This window comes from Talaromyces rugulosus, chromosome III, assembly GCF_013368755.1.
Source record: "Talaromyces rugulosus chromosome III, complete sequence".
Lineage (NCBI taxonomy): Eukaryota > Fungi > Ascomycota > Eurotiomycetes > Eurotiales > Trichocomaceae > Talaromyces > Talaromyces rugulosus.
Genome location: NC_049563.1, coordinates 82,409 through 99,244, shown reverse-complemented (window position 1 = coordinate 99,244; position 16,836 = coordinate 82,409). Strand labels below are relative to the sequence as shown.

General features: G+C 44.7%; 7 protein-coding genes across 7 annotated transcripts; 5 read left to right on the top strand and 2 right to left on the bottom strand.

Annotated features, from left to right (window-relative positions):
• Window positions 1–256: 256 nt before the first annotated feature.
• TRUGW13939_04886 (uncharacterized protein) lies at window positions 257–1,466 on the top strand (the record flags this gene model as incomplete). The annotated part of the gene is made up of 7 exons (XM_035488051.1): window positions 257–359; window positions 419–512; window positions 568–705; window positions 763–921; window positions 982–1,084; window positions 1,139–1,311; window positions 1,364–1,466. The coding sequence occupies 7 exons, from the start codon at window positions 257–259 to the stop codon at window positions 1,464–1,466; spliced, it is 873 nt and encodes a 290-aa protein (XP_035343944.1).
• A 272-nt stretch (window positions 1,467–1,738) lies between these two features.
• TRUGW13939_04885 (uncharacterized protein) lies at window positions 1,739–2,647 on the bottom strand (the record flags this gene model as incomplete). Its single annotated transcript, XM_035488050.1, has 1 exon — window positions 1,739–2,647. One exon carries the CDS (start codon window positions 2,645–2,647, stop codon window positions 1,739–1,741), a length of 909 nt encoding a protein of 302 aa, XP_035343943.1.
• Window positions 2,648–3,230: 583 nt separating this feature from the next.
• On the top strand, window positions 3,231–5,122 carry TRUGW13939_04884 (uncharacterized protein; the record flags this gene model as incomplete). Its single annotated transcript, XM_035488049.1, has 3 exons — window positions 3,231–3,287; window positions 3,421–3,626; window positions 3,682–5,122. 3 exons carry the CDS (start codon window positions 3,231–3,233, stop codon window positions 5,120–5,122), a joined length of 1,704 nt encoding a protein of 567 aa, XP_035343942.1.
• Window positions 5,123–5,900: 778 nt separating this feature from the next.
• TRUGW13939_04883 (uncharacterized protein) lies at window positions 5,901–8,084 on the top strand (the record flags this gene model as incomplete). The annotated part of the gene is made up of 4 exons (XM_035488048.1): window positions 5,901–5,966; window positions 6,021–6,860; window positions 6,918–7,299; window positions 7,363–8,084. 4 exons carry the CDS (start codon window positions 5,901–5,903, stop codon window positions 8,082–8,084), a joined length of 2,010 nt encoding a protein of 669 aa, XP_035343941.1.
• An 840-nt stretch (window positions 8,085–8,924) lies between these two features.
• TRUGW13939_04882 (uncharacterized protein) lies at window positions 8,925–10,079 on the top strand (the record flags this gene model as incomplete). Its single annotated transcript, XM_035488047.1, has 4 exons — window positions 8,925–9,181; window positions 9,235–9,273; window positions 9,327–9,467; window positions 9,533–10,079. The coding sequence occupies 4 exons, from the start codon at window positions 8,925–8,927 to the stop codon at window positions 10,077–10,079; spliced, it is 984 nt and encodes a 327-aa protein (XP_035343940.1).
• Window positions 10,080–11,318: 1,239 nt separating this feature from the next.
• On the top strand, window positions 11,319–12,779 carry TRUGW13939_04881 (uncharacterized protein; the record flags this gene model as incomplete). The annotated part of the gene is made up of 2 exons (XM_035488046.1): window positions 11,319–11,942; window positions 12,015–12,779. 2 exons carry the CDS (start codon window positions 11,319–11,321, stop codon window positions 12,777–12,779), a joined length of 1,389 nt encoding a protein of 462 aa, XP_035343939.1.
• A 2,310-nt stretch (window positions 12,780–15,089) lies between these two features.
• TRUGW13939_04880 (uncharacterized protein) lies at window positions 15,090–16,673 on the bottom strand (the record flags this gene model as incomplete). Its single annotated transcript, XM_035488045.1, has 1 exon — window positions 15,090–16,673. The coding sequence occupies one exon, from the start codon at window positions 16,671–16,673 to the stop codon at window positions 15,090–15,092; it is 1,584 nt and encodes a 527-aa protein (XP_035343938.1).
• Window positions 16,674–16,836: the final 163 nt, after the last annotated feature.

Here is a 16,836-nt window from a genome sequence, read left to right as displayed (position 1 = left end):
GGCTGTATACTATGTAGATCCATCGGAAATCGATAATTGGAGTGACTGCAGCTAAGAGAAGATCCTAGGATCTCCAATTTCCATGGCTAGCAATCCACCCAAGTTGTGGACCCTGACCAATGTTGAAACTCTATGTGATTTTGATGACTTAAACCCTCGTTAGCCCTAGCCCTGGCTATGCTAAATGATCCATAAATAAGAAAGATTCTACGAACTCGGTGTCTAGTCAACTATATTGTCACACCGTCCTACTACCATGGTCGTTATTTCACGCTTTCGGTCGCTATGGGGCATTGAGCCCGGCCCTAACATGACAGGGTGGAAAAAGAGGTTGGTTGAGTACAAAGCACACGGCTATGGTAAGTTTTCATGTTATTCAACAGAAGCAATTTCCTAGCTAATCGTATTGCTACTTCAGCTGGAATAGAGGTCACCCTAACTGAGATCGACCCCAAGCATCTTCCCCTTCTACGCAGTATTTGTGACGAGACGGGAATGCTCATAAACACTCTGTAAATGCTTATCAGGTCTACCTACCACTAGAAAGGTCATCTAATAATGCGTCAGTATATTTTCCTCTTGGCCAGGTTATGTTGGTCCTCGTCCTCGAGGCTTGAGTCCGGATATTCACCTTCAATTCTTCCGCAAACAACTTCAACTAGCCTGGATACTAAACCCTGTCGTTATAAATGCGCAATCTGGAGCGTATGCTATTGATATAACTGCCTAAATATTTCCAAATAAACGTGCTGATCTATGTAGTGACTACTGGAGCTGGGACGACTCGGTTTATTTCTATGAAAATGCCCTCAAAATAGAAAGAGATGAAGGATTCCAGGGCAGAGTCTGCCACGAGACACACCGCAACAGGTCTCTCTTCAATCCATATGTTACTGACTATGTATTGCAACGAGTGCCAAAGTGTGTACTTTATTTCATTATCATATGCAATAGGAAAAGTTCATCTAACAGTGTGTACAGACTTCAGATCACCGCTGATATCTCACATTGGGTTGTTGTCTGTGAGAGGCTTTTAGACCAAGGCGAAGAGGACCAAGATATTCTCACCCGTGCTATGGCAAATGTGAGTGGATCAGAAATACCACTTTTATCTACACTGTGTCTAACTTATGGCTAGGTGCGTCATATTCATGCACGGATTGGCACAACCCAGTCTTCGCAGTGCCCAGAGCCTCTCAACCCAGCATTCGCGGCAGAACGTCAATTTTTCGACAATCTCTGGGTGCGAATTGTTAAACTGAGAGTGAAAAGTGACCCAAATTGTCACATTACGTGGGTTCCTGAATATGGGTATGTCAAAAAAAATTTTTCATACGACTTCGGTCTAATGAAATGCACCTAGGCCGTTTCCATATCATCCCATTGGCACCGCTCAAACCCATAGTGAGCTAGCGGACAGCGAAGGAAAGCGATTGGAAGCACTTTTTAAAAGTAGCGTTGTCTAATAATGTCGAAAGTTATGATAAATAGATGGCATCCAACCAAAGACTCTGCTAGACGAAGAGAAACGTCAGGGGTTAGGGTTAAAGAAATTTTAACGGTACCATTTTTCCTTTAATATCTATTCACATATCAAAAGGACTAAAGAGGCAATAAGAAACGAACAACATGCACTAGGGCATTACTAATAGGTTACGCTGAAAGTGTACCATAGGAATGTTACTTCTCGTTAACTGGCATTGGCTATTATTCGCCGCTTTCTTTTAGAATATACTGATCATAGATAACTCGCCACTAGTGCTCGAAGCTCAGCTTTGTTTAACTTTTTCACACCTAATAATATATTATCCAGGTGACTGGAAAAGTCACAGCCATACTCCGTAGTTAACGAACCACAGACGCAAAACCCGAGCATTGCAGCATCAATGTCACCCTGGGGTCCTTTAGCCAGCTCGACCAGACTTCCTTTTCTGGTATCTTCTGTGTCTTGGATATCGGTTTTCCAGTCCTTGCCATCGATCTCTTTAGCATACTGGATGAGTTCGTTCTGGGTGACCAATGCTGAATGAATGTAGACAATGCGATTTGCGGTTTGAGGCTGGTGGCGAATAACGCCCAAGACAGCCGTCGCGACATTAGTGAGGTTCGTGGTGCTAAAAGGCACATTACCACCGTTATATAGGATGGCGCTGTGTTCTGCCATATTCAAGATGAAATTGTTCTTGAGACCCCAGTCCAAAAATAGTCCGTTCGCGATGGCAGTATAGGTGAAGTTCGGGTTTGATTTTGACATTTCTTGCAGATACTTCTGAGTATCGACTTTGGGCGCACAAACAGGTAGCTGGGCACATAGCTCATTTGCAGAGTCCATACCAAATTCCGCGGGGATGAATCTTCTCACTCCAGCAGCGACGGAAGCATCGATCAAGGGGTTCTGACTACCTATCGCCAGTGTGGCAACGCAAGAGATGACAACATCTACCCCATGCAAAGCAGAAGTAAGAGATTCCACGGAATCAAAATTGACTTTTTTGATGACAATTTTTGGGTAGGGAGTCAATACTGCCGCATTTCCGCCATTTCGCGACAGTACAGTCACAGGGAAACCGGCGTCGAGGAGAGCCTTCAAAATAGGAATTCCAAGGTTACCTGTGGCACCAGCAAGGGCTATTTGTGTTGAGGGCATCCTTTTATCAGAACTGAAAAACAAAAATGTAAAATCTGCTTCGAAGAATAACTACTTAATGACTAGAGGAGATGAAATGGCATGAAAGGAAAAAGCGAACACTGGGCCCAGCACACTGTCTGATATTTATACCCAGTAAAGGTAATATAATGACCAAACCGTAGTCACTGAAACCCATGACTCAACACTTCACCTATTCTAAATTTAAAGAGACGCAAAAATCGGGTCCGGGGTTTCTAAAGAACAGGTTAAACATGTTCCGCTGAACGATCGAGATAGAAATTAAACAAAACGAGCGCATAACACGAATAGAAAAGTGTAGGCTAGAAACCAACACTACTAGTTCCAATCCACGGATGAAATGGAACGGCTCCGATGATCGCTTCCGGCCGGCCCGGGGTGGCAATCCTACGGCTCCGGTAGCCGGAACCGAAACAGTCGAGCGAGAAAAAAAAATGCATGATAGTAAATTTGCAAAGAAGTAGACTTGTCAATGTGCATCTAAAATAGGCAATTCACACGCGGGGGATGAAGATGTTGGGTAACTCTTCGCAGAGGAAGAGAACGCAATTTTCTAGTTGTGATGCATGTCGCCACGCACGCGTGGCATGCGATGCCTCGAAGCTTGGCCACTGTCCAGGTAGGATTAGATGGCAGGGCTCCTGTTCAAGATGTGCTAAAAGGAATAAAACATGTACATTCGAGGTGAGATACATAAACTTGCTCTTATGGCTGGTGGAACCTGTTTTTTAACCACCACTCACACAATGTAGTGGGTGGATCGCCTACAGAAAAAACCCCAAAGTCTATGTCCAGACCCTGTCTTCTCATCTCAAACATCCGAAGGAGGACATGTTGCTTTTGTTTCAACCGCTAGGTTGGAAGATGACCTGCTAAAGGACTGGTCTAATCGGATTTTTGAAAAAGGGTTCGATACCATCTTAGGGCTTTCGGTTGGCAAGAATGGTTGCCCATTTGTGTAAGTGTGAAAACCAAATTTCTCCAAAGCTAATAATGTTTCTGAAACCGAATAGAGACAATCCTCATAGTGACGTATGTATTCCTGTGACGAAACTGTTCAGGTCACTTGACGCTTGTCTAAACGAGGAATCTCTCCGCCAACGGCGAGGGCATTGGTCTGAGACAGATATCCGAAAAGAAGAAAAGGAACACCAAATAGACGAATGTTTGACAAGCGCGATGAAGGCATTTGTGGCACGGTGGTTTCCTCTAATACCGCATAGAAACTATGACGTGGTAGGCCAGGACGAAGCACTTATCAGAGAATCCTGGCGTATGGCGAGGAAAGCTATGCTCAGAGTCGTCAACCACGCATCCTATCGGTCTATTTTAGCTTTGTATCTCTTCTCTCAGACTCCAATTCCAGTAGGAATCCCTGAAGAGGAAGAATTGATGGGCATCAGCGGCTTGATATGCATCCACACTGCTTTGCTGCAAATCCAGAGGCTACGGGAACGTCAAAAAACATGTCAATACTTCGGATCCCAGGTGTCGGCGTGGATAGATGCGATAGCAAGATCAGTTCCTACCCCGGGTCTTACAGAGACACACCTAGACTTTGAAACCAGGGCGTTCTGGGCTGCTGTTATATGGGACACGTCAAGCTCTTTGACGTCGAATTTTAGGTCCTCTCTAACTTCTGGATTGAAGGGAGCATGTCTAGAGCCAGTATGGCGTCTAGCAAGGACATTCCTCGTGGGGTCGCTTCACTCCCGAACTGATCAGTTGCGTACAAAGACCTTGGAGGTGTCTGATGAAGTAGCCTCTCAGATTTTATCGGCAGCATCTGTATGTCAATTGTACCTCTGGAAAACAGCTACTTCGCTCAAGGAAGCATTCAGAGAAGGAGTAGAAGAGGAAAGTGTCCTTTCTTCTTGGGGAGCAGTTCTTGACGCAATTGACATATTTCAAAGTTCAATTCGTCCTCTTCTTAACGCCTGTGAGAGACAACTTCACTTCCTGAACCAACTTAATAGATTCAGTTGGTACCAATTCAGTCTTCAGTATCATCTTGGCATCCTAATTATAGTGGATGCACTCGAGGCTGCTGGGCGCTCTGATCTACTAGCGGACTTCGCGGAGACAAGATGCGACGCTGAGCATGAATCGTTCAATACCCTCAAGTTGGGAATTGAGAGCAAATTCACAATCCACGAATTGGGATATGTCCCCACGACCGTATCTAGATCTGATCGTCTTGATCACTCCATTACCGCCTCTTTTATCTCGATCGACCCGTACCCCCATCATGTTATTGACTCCGTGATCTTGATGGGCAACTTTATCATTGATAAATATTGTAAAGGAAAAATGACCGATGAGACCTATTCCTACCTTTCGTCAACCCTGCTCACGAGTCTTCAGCAACTCCCTCAGAGTTCTAAATCTGTACAAGCTAGTCAAAAGACCCTACAACAATCATTTGAAAGGGCTAAATTTGTGAATATTAGATGAATCGATAACAGAGTGATCAAATAGGGATAACACTACCGCTTTTTATATCATTCGTTTCATGACATGAAATACATCAATTGATAGTAATTTCTCGGTATTGAAAAATCAACTCTCCTTAGGTACTAGTAAGTGGACGATATGCAATATTTACAAGTAAGGCTGAAGCGCTTCAATGTTGGGTTGGGTCGCTGATGTCTGACGTCATCAACATGACTGCTATATTGTTTCAACATCAATCGACATCATCAATGACATGGAATATATATATATATATTGATAGATGTTCTTCTGCTGATATCTGGAAAACAGCGATGCGAGATTGGGTTGCCATTCTGATCATTATATATAGGAAAATATACAATGATCGGTTTATTGGAACATTTAAAGTCCAGATGTCAACCTTGAATGTGGAATTTAAAGTCTGGTACTTGTAACTTGAATTGATACCTCAGTAGCATTGAGAGTAATATTTAATATATCAACTACCAGTTGACATGAATATTTACTTGTCACTAGGGGATTTGAAATGGACTACGTGTCAAAGATTAATGCATGGTTCTTCATTATGTAAGATTCCCACCAAATTATTATGGTTAAGAGTATACAATGTCGTTATGATGATGCTTGGATGTTTGGTCGATACGCACGGCCACTGTTTCCGGCAGAGCCGCTCTCCGCTCCTCCAGGTGACCCCCAACGATTTTCCTCTGCATCAATCCTGTGTTGCTAACTACTCTTCAATATTTAAGTTTGGTGACCAAGGCCAACTATCTAAGCTATGGAAAGCGACAAGAAGTACAGTTGGGTTGAACTTGAGGAAGCGGTGACTAAGAAAATGGTCGAGGTACTTATTATGTATAGCTGTGTTTGAGTATGCTGACTACTTGACACAAACCAGGAGTGTAAGCTAGACGCATGTTTTGATCTTTTTTTGAACAACATTAAACAGCGCCATGATTACAAATCTCTCCCTGACCTAGCAACCCTATCGAAGGAACACGAGGGGAGCTACAAAGAGCTACAAACCCGTCTTAATCGTTTGCTGCCTGGTTATCTAGACAAAAACGAATCGAAAATCATGGATGATACCAAGCTGCAGTGGAAATTGGAGTCCAGATGGCGCCAGGTGAGGGATAGATTCGGAGATAGTGACGGATGCGACTCTTTTCATGAGACTCTATGGAACATTTTGATGGATCAGCGATACCGAGAACAAGTGCTCAAGGACGAGACAGACAGCTCGTCGTCGAATCACATAGCAAGAGTGGAAGTGTCTCGTCAGTTGAAGAACCTTATTGACGCTCAAAAATCAACAATACCTTTCTCTTGTGGAGGCAGTATTCCAATTCGCGGTCCTGACGCCACGGATAACTCTGATTCTGCTCGCCGTAAATTTTCGGGTCCAGTGAAAATCTTCTGGGCAACTAGCAATGATTCAAAGGCAAGGAATCTGGTTCTACCAATTGACGACACTACATTGGAGTCCAGCCAATCCACACTTCAACAGCTAGTTGATGATTGTCCCCTGGCAACTTTTGGAAGAGGACAGAAGGATGTGTTCGATCCAGAGTACCGCAAGGCTGGCAAGATGGACCCATGTCACTTTTCGACGACATTCCATCCGGCCAATTTTGGTATCATAGAAAATATTGAGCAAAGATTGCTTCCGAGCATCAGCACAACGACTCAGAACAGCCTCGGATTTAGGAAGCTAACGGCCGAACTATACAAATTGAACGTACGTATCAACAATTCCAGGCATTCATAGTAGCACGTACTTAGACATTTTTAATAGGTATATTCGGGGCCATCCGGGCTATTTCGCAAACATGTTGATACTCCGCGATCGGAAAACCAGATCGGCTCCCTCGTGGTTTGCCTACCAGCTCGATTCAAGGGAGTAACTTTCATTGTCCAACATGACGGAAACAGTGTAGAATTTGAATGGAGCAATACAAGTGATTCAGTCATTCAGTGGGCTGCATTTTATAGTGACTGTGAGCATGAAATCAAGACGGTTTCTGAGGGCCAAAGAATAACCCTGACGTATAATTTGTATGTAACTGAGCCGGTGGGATTGAATGATAGCCCGGACAATGGAATTGTCCAGGCCCAGTCACTGCCCCTTTATGGTTGGTTAAGAGACGTCACATATAAGGAAGAATTCACGGAGAAGGGTATGCAATTCCACCGATTAGGCAACATATTCCCCGTTTTTATCCTTTATTGATGATTTATAGGAGGCGTACTTGGGATATACTGCTCCCATTCTTATCCGCACAGCTCGGGAATTGCGAGGCTTCAACTCCCCAGAGGATTGAAAGGTTTGGATCTTTTACTGTTTTCAGTGTTTCGGTCACTTGGATTGGAAGTCGATGTCCTACCTGTGCTTGAATTCGGGGGACGATATGGACCAGGAAATCGCGAGCTCGAGAACGATGGCGTTGTCAAGTGTAACAAAAAGAGGTATATGGAAGTTTGGGAAGACTTCGATGAATTACTAGGTTACCTGGATACCGGGGAACTACCTGAAGATATCGAATACACGGAATTTCTTCCCCAAAAAGTCCACAGCATGATAGAGGTTGACCAATACTGGAAGCTTCTATTCATGTCACGTCGTGTTAAAGGAATAACCGAAGCTTCTAAAGACAGAGACGAAAGTGGACTGTACACGACCGAAGGATCGCGAGTCGGGACAACGCGCAAACAGTATTTTGTCACTGACAAAGCACAGGAGGACGAAGGAGAAGGGCTGGACGAGGCGAGCAACAGTGTATGGCCAGCTTATTATCTCCCGGGTATTATGTGGGTAAACGAACCCCAACACGAGGAAATGGCCTTTACTCAACTTTCATATGGAAACGAAGCTTCGGTGAATACCCGCTATTCTTGCGCTGCGATCCTGGTAGCAATTCCGCCTCTCAATCAACGTAAACGGAAACGAGATGCTGCGTGCTGACTGCACTCACTGGGCTATTTTCCCCGTGGATTTAAACTTTGCCGGTATTTTTTCATGCCTTTTGAGACTTTCAATACTTTATTTTGCGGCTTTTAGTCGTCTAATAACACCGGGAGCCTGTCCTAGATGTCTAGATGTCGTTTTCGGAACAAGAATGCTGTTGCACCTGTGACATTGATGTATGTAAAATATATCGACTTGTCAACCGGTCTTGTGGATCTATAAATTGATGCAAAAAATCTATTTTCATGCTTTAAATGTGGGATCTAAATTATGCTGACAGCTGTGCCAATACATTACATCATTATAGACTAGTTCTATAGTAGTGATACTGGTTATATGCCTGTTATTAGGTTGCTCGACATTGCCGCGATATCAACAGTATCTATCTTCCCACAACAACTGGTATTAAAGCCAAGTTCCCCAAATTGAGGGATGCACGTGGAGGTATTGACTTTAGAGTAAACTGACAAAGGTTTCTGAAACTTACGAATAGGGCCAAGGGTACATGTATCCAAATGACACAGCGACCAGGCCGATTCTTGTTGCTCGCAAATAAAAAACCACATCCCAGCCAGAAACCATTGATAGGCGAATACCATGGCATCTATTGACTTGGTTTGATTATGAAAATTTCCATAACACTGTGACAAAAATGTGGAAGTGGCCTTATTGCGCTACTCAGTAGTTATAAATATATCGGCTTCAAATGTTAAAGTAGCCGAGAACCGCGTACCGGGGTGTGGATATAAAAGCCACAAGTTGAAGTTTTTCGCTACCTTGAACATTGCTGCATTTACTAATATCACAGAGGCAGTATTTTGAGACACGGAAAGGAAAATGACACCCAAGCCATCTTTTGAAGTGCCAAAGGGGGCTGCGGCAAAGGTTCATATCATCGACTCAGGTTTCAGGCTTTCAGGCATGCCGACAAACTTCTTGCTTTCCCCAGAAATGGACAAATTTGATGAGGTTCCTCCTGTAGGGTCTTGGTTTTTTTTAGTAGAAAGTTCCACTGGGCGCAAGGTATTGTTCGACCTTGGTGGCCTTTCTAACGTCGGCTCCTTTCCACCCTCTGTGGTTGCTGTCATCGAAGAGTTGGCGTTACAGTGACGGAAACAAAGTCCGTTGCAGAAGTATTGACGGAAAGCGGTGTCGAGCTCACCCATGTCGAAAGTGTTATCTGGAGGTAACAACCTTCTACCACCATTGCATATATCGAGCAACTGACAACGAGATTAGTCATGGACACTGGGATCACGTCGGAGATATAGAGGCCGTTCCACCCGCAACAGGCCTAGTTGTTGGTCCAGGGTTCAAAGATGAATTTCTTCCCGGATATCCGACCAAGCAGCATGTGGAGCTGCCAGAAAGATACTTCAAGTGAGTAATGTGCCTCTATTCCGTACACCGGGTAAGAACCCAAGGTATATTGACTACGTCGGTAGAAGTCGAAATGTGCAAGAAATAGAGTTCGTGCCTGGTCAATCATGTCTTAGAATATGTGATTTTGCTGCTTTGGACTTTTTTGGGGATGGTTCTTTCTTTCTTCTCAACACACCTGGCCATGCAGTTGGTTACCTTTCGGGTCTCGCACGAACGACGACAAACCCTGAAACTTTTGTCTTCATGGGATGTAACATATGTCATCATGGGGCTAAAATTAGACCTTCAAACAATCTTTCAATTCCAGCCGAGATACACTTGACCCCGTCCGGAAAAGAAATGTCCTACCCCGACGGTGCTTTATTTCGAGCCTTGAACATCAGGTGGGACCGTAAACCTAATGAGCCTTTTTTTGATCCCGTCCTAGCCATAGACTTGCCTAGGACTATCAAAACCATCAAAGATGCGCAGAAGGTAGACGGACAGGATAATGTGCTCTTCGTGTTCGCTCACGATATGGGTGTCTGTGGGGTTGTTGATTTCTTCCCGAAGTCAGTAAACAACTGGAAGAAAGAGTGCTGGAAAGAAAAGACACACTGGAACTTTTAGGCAGATCTGGCGCCGTCAATTGTTTTTTGCCCATAAACCTTCCATAGGGGTTTGAAGAGTCTTTAGGGCGTATTTCCAGTAGATTTAAGTCATGAATTTTCCCACCCCGAAGCTGGTCCCAGACTTCAACCTGGGCTTAGAAAGAATGGTACATTATTATTCCATGGAGGCTTTAGCCGCGTTTCTTCTAGCGACAATCCTTGTCTTTATCCACTGGGAATTCCAACCTAAAATAGATTAGTGCCGTAATACTCCTCTTAGAAGATCAAGTGATTTGTAACTGCAACCGGTCTGCTTTGGAGGTGGTTACAAACCGATGTGCAAGATGTATTACTAATTACTGGTGCCCAACTACGTACAAGCGTCTATTAAGAAAGGATCTATATTAGTCGATGTCCTTGATACGCTGGATTGCCCAAAGACGAAGTAGGGGCACTCGGTTCTCGGTGATAAAATAGGTACCGAATGCCGAGGCAATTATTAATAATGAATCCCCCGAAGACACCTTTGTAGTTTGCGGTTCATCAGCTTTGGGGGCGGCTGGGGGGATGGGGCGGGGTTGACCGAAGTAGGTCAAGTGCATGTCGGAAAAAGTATAGGTTTTTTGATCGTATCGTGCGTGGTTATGCCTGTGATTCGCAGATAACTAAGTATTGGTGTTTTGTTGCTGAAATGCCAATTTGAGGCGATTCATTTTCGGACCCTAGACCGGCGTAAGCTATAAAGAAAATGTTTGATTTTGTATTTCCTACCTACTGTCGACAAATCAGCCTCAGGCCAACATGCGGTCACGTGGAAGCGAACAAAGAAAACAGTTTTTACTAGCGAACCTGTAATTATCCTTACACCCTGTCAATTCAGTCATTTCCCACCAAGCAAAGCTGTCTCATGCGTCAATCCAGAGCCTCAATATCTAGCCTGTTTCGTCCAGTTCGACACCTACCACGTCAGCCCTAGATTATCTAATTGGATACTCCGTTCTATATATTCACGTAACCAATCAGCTGGGCTCGGGTTCGGGTTCGGGTTCCGCTAAATCAAAATGGCAGTGTCATTCACTAATCACTAGACCTGACGCAGAAAGCAGGAGGGGAAAAATACAGGAAACAGAGGCCATCAACGCACCTATAAATGGCCGGAAGGGCTGTCACATCATGTTTCTCTCTCCTTTCCACCCTTATTTTGTTACCCGACTCTCTTTTTCCAACACTGAAAGCATAATTGTGTTAATTTCCTACAATGGAACAATCACATCTAGCGGCTCTTGAGGATTTCCTCAAAAATCATCCAGGCATCAAGTGCACTCTACCTTCTTCTCCCCAATACCTGGCAGACCGAAAGGTGTTTATTCTGTCCCGCAAGGCCAACCCGCTAGCAATTGCTCATCCAGAGACGGCAGAGCAAGTTAGTGTGCTTGTACAATTTCTGCGTTCAAATGGGATAAAATTCACTGTCCGCGCAGGCGGTCACCACCTTCTAGGTTTTTCAATAGAAGAGGGTGCCTTGACTATCGATATGCGGGCCTTTGCATCAGTAGATATCGCCGCTAACCGCGAGACTGCGACTGTAGGTGCAGGGATTTTACAGCACGAGCTTTGCAATGCCTTGTGGGATAAAGGGCTTGCAACACCAACAGGTGCCATTCCCTCTGTGGGCTATCTGGGTTGGGCAATGTACGGCGGTTATGGTCCATTTTCTTCCCACTGGGGACTGGGCGTTGACCAGATTGTTGCCGCCACTCTAGTCGATGCAAGCGGTGCTATCGTCAGAGCGGATGATACCCTTCTAAAGGCTGTACGTGGTGCAGGAGGTGCTTTTGGAATTATAATTGATGTTTCAATTAAGGTATATCATTTAAAAAGTGTAAGTCGGTTTTATGTTTCCCTTTTCCAGTATGTAAAATGTCAGTATCTCGAGATCTAATTTTTGATATAGCTTCTTACCGGCGCAATATTTTATGATTCACAAGAAATCAGTAAAACTTTTATGGACTACAACGCAAAATACCAAGAAATCTCAAAACATGGTTTGCCTAAGCAGCTTACACTACAGCAAATGGTGGTTAATGGACCGCCTGGAAGAGTATTCTGTGTCAGTTTCATGTGGAGCTCAGAATCAATTGAGGAAGGTTATCACTGGTGCAACAAGATTGCTTGCCTGGGTACCGTGATCATGAACACAGTGGAGGTTACTACTATCCCGAAGTGGTATTCTGGAAATGCAGCGCTCATTCCGTCTACTATGTATGGCTCATTCCGCACGCATAGCGTGAAAGATATGACGCAGGAAGTGACGGGATGTATCGGTCGCGCCCTGGAGAAATTACCAGCTGATCCAGGAACAATGTTTTCAATCCATCAGTTGAGAGATACTTCTGAAACTCCAGCCAGTGCCTCTGTGTTTTCCACAAGGGAACCTCATTTTATGTTGGAAATTGTGGGATGTGCAACTACCACAGAAAAAGCAGAGACATCAGAACAATGGGCGTTTGATACGTGGGCTGAGGTTAAAAACACCAATTCCAGTAATCTTCTTGATCATGTTTACATATCCTTAGATCACGTGGAATACCCATGTGATTTGCATACGCTTACTAGGTATTTCGGCGATTATGCCCAGGACATCCTCACGACGAAGAAAGATTACGATCCCGAGAATGTGTTTGGATTGACGGTTCCTCGCTTGGGCAACTTGTTGTAGGGAAGAGTTGCTTTTATATTAGTGAAATATGGAATTAGATGTTTCTTAGCAAAATGCTGTGACCTTTGCACTTTCTACTTTTACGTTGAAAGTTGTTCCATTTGTTGAATATGGAGTTGCGGTCATTTTTAACACCTACATTGACAATATTTAACAGTAGCTGTAAAAGCCATGAAGCTTAATGTCAATTTCAAATGTCCTAAAAAGTGGTATTTTTTTACCCTAAGAACTTTACGTAAAGTTGCAGGCATGGTCCATTTACGGTAGTCAAGGTTTCCATAATCATTCACATTGATAGAACTTAACAGCTGAAAGTACTTAAAGATTTGGAGGACTAGGTACCATAGTCTGAGATGATTCGGAGTGGCCAGTTCATAATCCAGGCCCAATTGCAGGGCATAAAATTGCCAATATTGACAATAGCATAGGTGTAAACTCGATAATTCCCAGCTCCATGGATGTACCAGGCAGTGGAGACCTTGTGGATAGGAGCAAGCAAAGCCCACACGCGGGCCAACAAGCCCATTGCCAATGGTACCTGGTGCTGCAACAGCTTTATGAAAGACAACGGTACTCGGTGAAGAAAGCTGACAACCACATACTCCTTCATTGAGATGTCGTTATTGCCGCTGGCTACTAAATCATACAACGACAATATCTCCTCTATCACCTTGCAATATACGGCTTTAAGATTCTCGTCAATGTCCATATTTTGGGTCAATTCAAGAATGTAATGGCTGTCTTGGACGCCCTCTTCCACAAGCTTTTCACATTCCGTTGGCTGGAATCCTATGCTTTGGGGATTTACCTCGCCGAGGCTTGCATACTCGGCCCACGTCGGAGAGAGCTGTTTCCCCAGTGTCCGATAACCATTACACAAATAAAATGTCCCCAGTTGTAACTGAGGAGAGTAACCATCGGTGTCCGATAATAGCCAGCTATGATGGGCGAGGATAATGCCGGCTATAAACACTGGTGTTAATTGTCGAATATCCCTGTACTCAAGAGCAGCCCTTTGTAACCTGATAGCTTTCCCAAAGTAATTTCTAGAGATGAATTTCATTTTTTGGTCGATAGGGTTTACAGCCCATAGATGCCAAGCGGAGATACCGAGAAGAGCGTTTAGAACAACCTCGGAATTAAAAGCCATAGAAGGAATTTCAACTTCCCACATGGAACGCGCGAGCATATTATTTTTAGGGGTCTCTGGCGACTGAGTAATTCCAATGGATACTGTATAGTGGTGGATGAGCCGCAAGGCTAGGGTATTGGTAGAATCCAATGTCGTAGGCCTCAACAACATCTTCGTGGGTTGAGGCACGTCTCCATCTTGCGGTGGGCGAGGCTCACAGCTGTAGTGGCACGAAGAAGCACTGGTATAATGCCGTCTACAGTTCAGGCATATGGGCCGTGACTCGTCGCACTAGGGCACAAGGTTTAACATTGCTTCGCAAAATATGGTAAAAGTTGGAAGTTAATGCAGTAAAACATACTTTAATTTTCCGGGTTTTACAGGCATCGCAACCCTAGAACTATGTCAGCATTTCTAATGAATGAAAGTACAACCTGTAATAATGCCAATTCATACAGTAATCGACTTTTTGTAAGACCTTCTGTAAGTAGATCGCCCGTCGGAGGCCGAAGCCAAGTCAAATTTGCCCAACATAGCAATGTTCACGCATCCCTAGCGACATAAGTCGAACATACGAGAAGAAACAATGATAACAAGCCCCAGCACCCGGGAGCATCGGCGAGGCAAATTTTAGCGTTCTCGCGAGATTACTTTGATCCTCTTGCCTCCATGATACTAGTACTAACCATTATTAATGTCCAGTGCCCCACTGCTTTGTTGGTTTCTCTGTAGCCCTGCGGGGGCCGTTTTCACCGCACTAAATCTATCGTAGTCTTGAAATAGTCTTGGAGGGGCCCTGGAACCAGATGATCTGTACTTTCCCCTATTGGTGGTTTGATTTTTCCCGTACTCACATCCAGTCCTGAAGAGCAAGCATGCCTGTTGATTTTCACGCTGGGTGTTTAATTGTAATCCGAACAAATCTTCGCTGCATGCTGAAAACCCCTTTTAGAAAATCTCATGTCTTGATGCCTGGGCTGGGGCAGTTTGGGACCAATGTCAGCTTTGTTCTTCAAAACTTGTTCAGAGCTTCAAAGGCCGCGACTTCTCTCATTCAGGTGCATTACATCGCCCCATTCTATTTATTCCCTAGGAACTACATTATTCTCCTCGTACTTCAAGCGTGTCATCAATATTATTTATCAGGTAGAACCTATGACTTGCTATATGCATCATCATCAATCTACCTCGCTCCAAATCTCTATCTGCGAGATTTCTAACTCCACTATCCAATTTCCCCTCGAAATGTTTGGCTTGTAAACTCCTTCACTATCGCTTCTTTCAGAGACATGGTGTCTGATCTCGGCACGGCGCAAGCCATCTGTCAACACCATGACCACACCACCACCTTGTCCAAACATGACCGTGTCACTGTCTACCGTCCACCCAGGCTTGCCTGGTGTTCCTCTAAAAATGTCCTGGATCGGAGCTAGTTGAAAAATGGAACATGGCTCTAGGCCAACCTGATTGGGGATGACATTGGTCTGCACGCTAGCCCCATCGGCCTTGGGTTCGCGGCTAAACACACCGAAAGTACACACATCTCCCGATTTCGTTGTCCCCGATAAGATTATAACAGCCTCGTCGGGGGCTGTTTCCACTGCGTCTATGAATGCGTTTGGAGTCGGGAGACTCGAAGGAGTGTAGTGTTCAAGACGCCTAAAGTCACCGAAATATGCACATCCAATCAGAAATGTCGACAACTGGCTCACGAGAGGTAGTGTGAGGATGTCGCCAAATTCGCTGGGGGGTTCGTACCCAGTCTGATAATGAGAAGGATCCTGCTCCAGAAATGAGGTCGAAAGCATATCGTATAAAGGGTCGAAGAGATACGGGGTGATATCTTTTAATGCACAGTTAAAGGCTGACCACGTAATGACCGCCGTATCCTTGTGGTCGCTGAAGGCAGCGCATATAGACGTTGCAGCAGCATCAAAGTAATCCAGATCAACCTCAGTCTCGGTAGATTCAAACTGCAATGCCAGGAGAAGTTTGACCAAAGAAATAAACTGGTTGGTCGGAATGCCAATGGGATGCAACGATGGCACATCGTTCTCGGTCGCGATACGCTTTGCTATAGGACGGAACGCATCTCTAGGGACACGAGCAAGGCCAGGACTCTTTTCCTCCTGCGTGGAGTAGAGAACGTCGAGGAGGTCATGGTAGATCTCGTCACCATCATCGTCGTGATTTAAAGAGCAGAATTCCAAGTCAGATTCCCAATCAACCTCAAATGCGTCGTGTCGTGCAATTTTACGTGCATCTTCGTAATCATATTGTATTTTATGGGTTGTAGAAGCCAGGCTCTGGAAGACTAGCCTGCGGTGGTCTGCCTTGGTCCGTAAGCGGGAATCCGAGCCTTGTTCTATGATTGCTGAATAACTGCCTGGAAGGACCCACACCAATGAACGTGTGAGTTGCTTCAAAGAAAGGCCGCGTGAGGCATTCCTCTCAGGGCTACTAGGAAATGGTAAAGAACTAAGATAAGCAAGGCTCGTATATAAGAGTTTCCCAGCTTGGATGGCCTCTTGAGACCGAGGTAGTGCCGACTTGGTCTGTAGAAAGGAAATGAACGCAGCCTGGGTCAAAAGCCCGTCCGTAGAGCACACAGAGTCGAAAACTCTCTTGAGGGCGGATTTTTCCTCTTGGGAGAAAGGAGAGCCGTCTTCTATTCTTTGGTCGAGGCGTTCTAGAATGAACTCCTTATTCAGCATGCCCTTTGCGACCCAGTCGTCAATGGTGGTACGGTGCCATTCCTTCATCGTGGGCTTTGACTGTATTAGTTGGTTGCACGTGTGAGATGAGACGAAAAGGGGAAAGGTAATAATAATTGACGGTCAATCGACGGAGGGATTATTATAAATGCAGGATGACAAGTGTAGCCAAGCGTCGGACGAAGTACGTACAGAGTATGATGTGGCAACC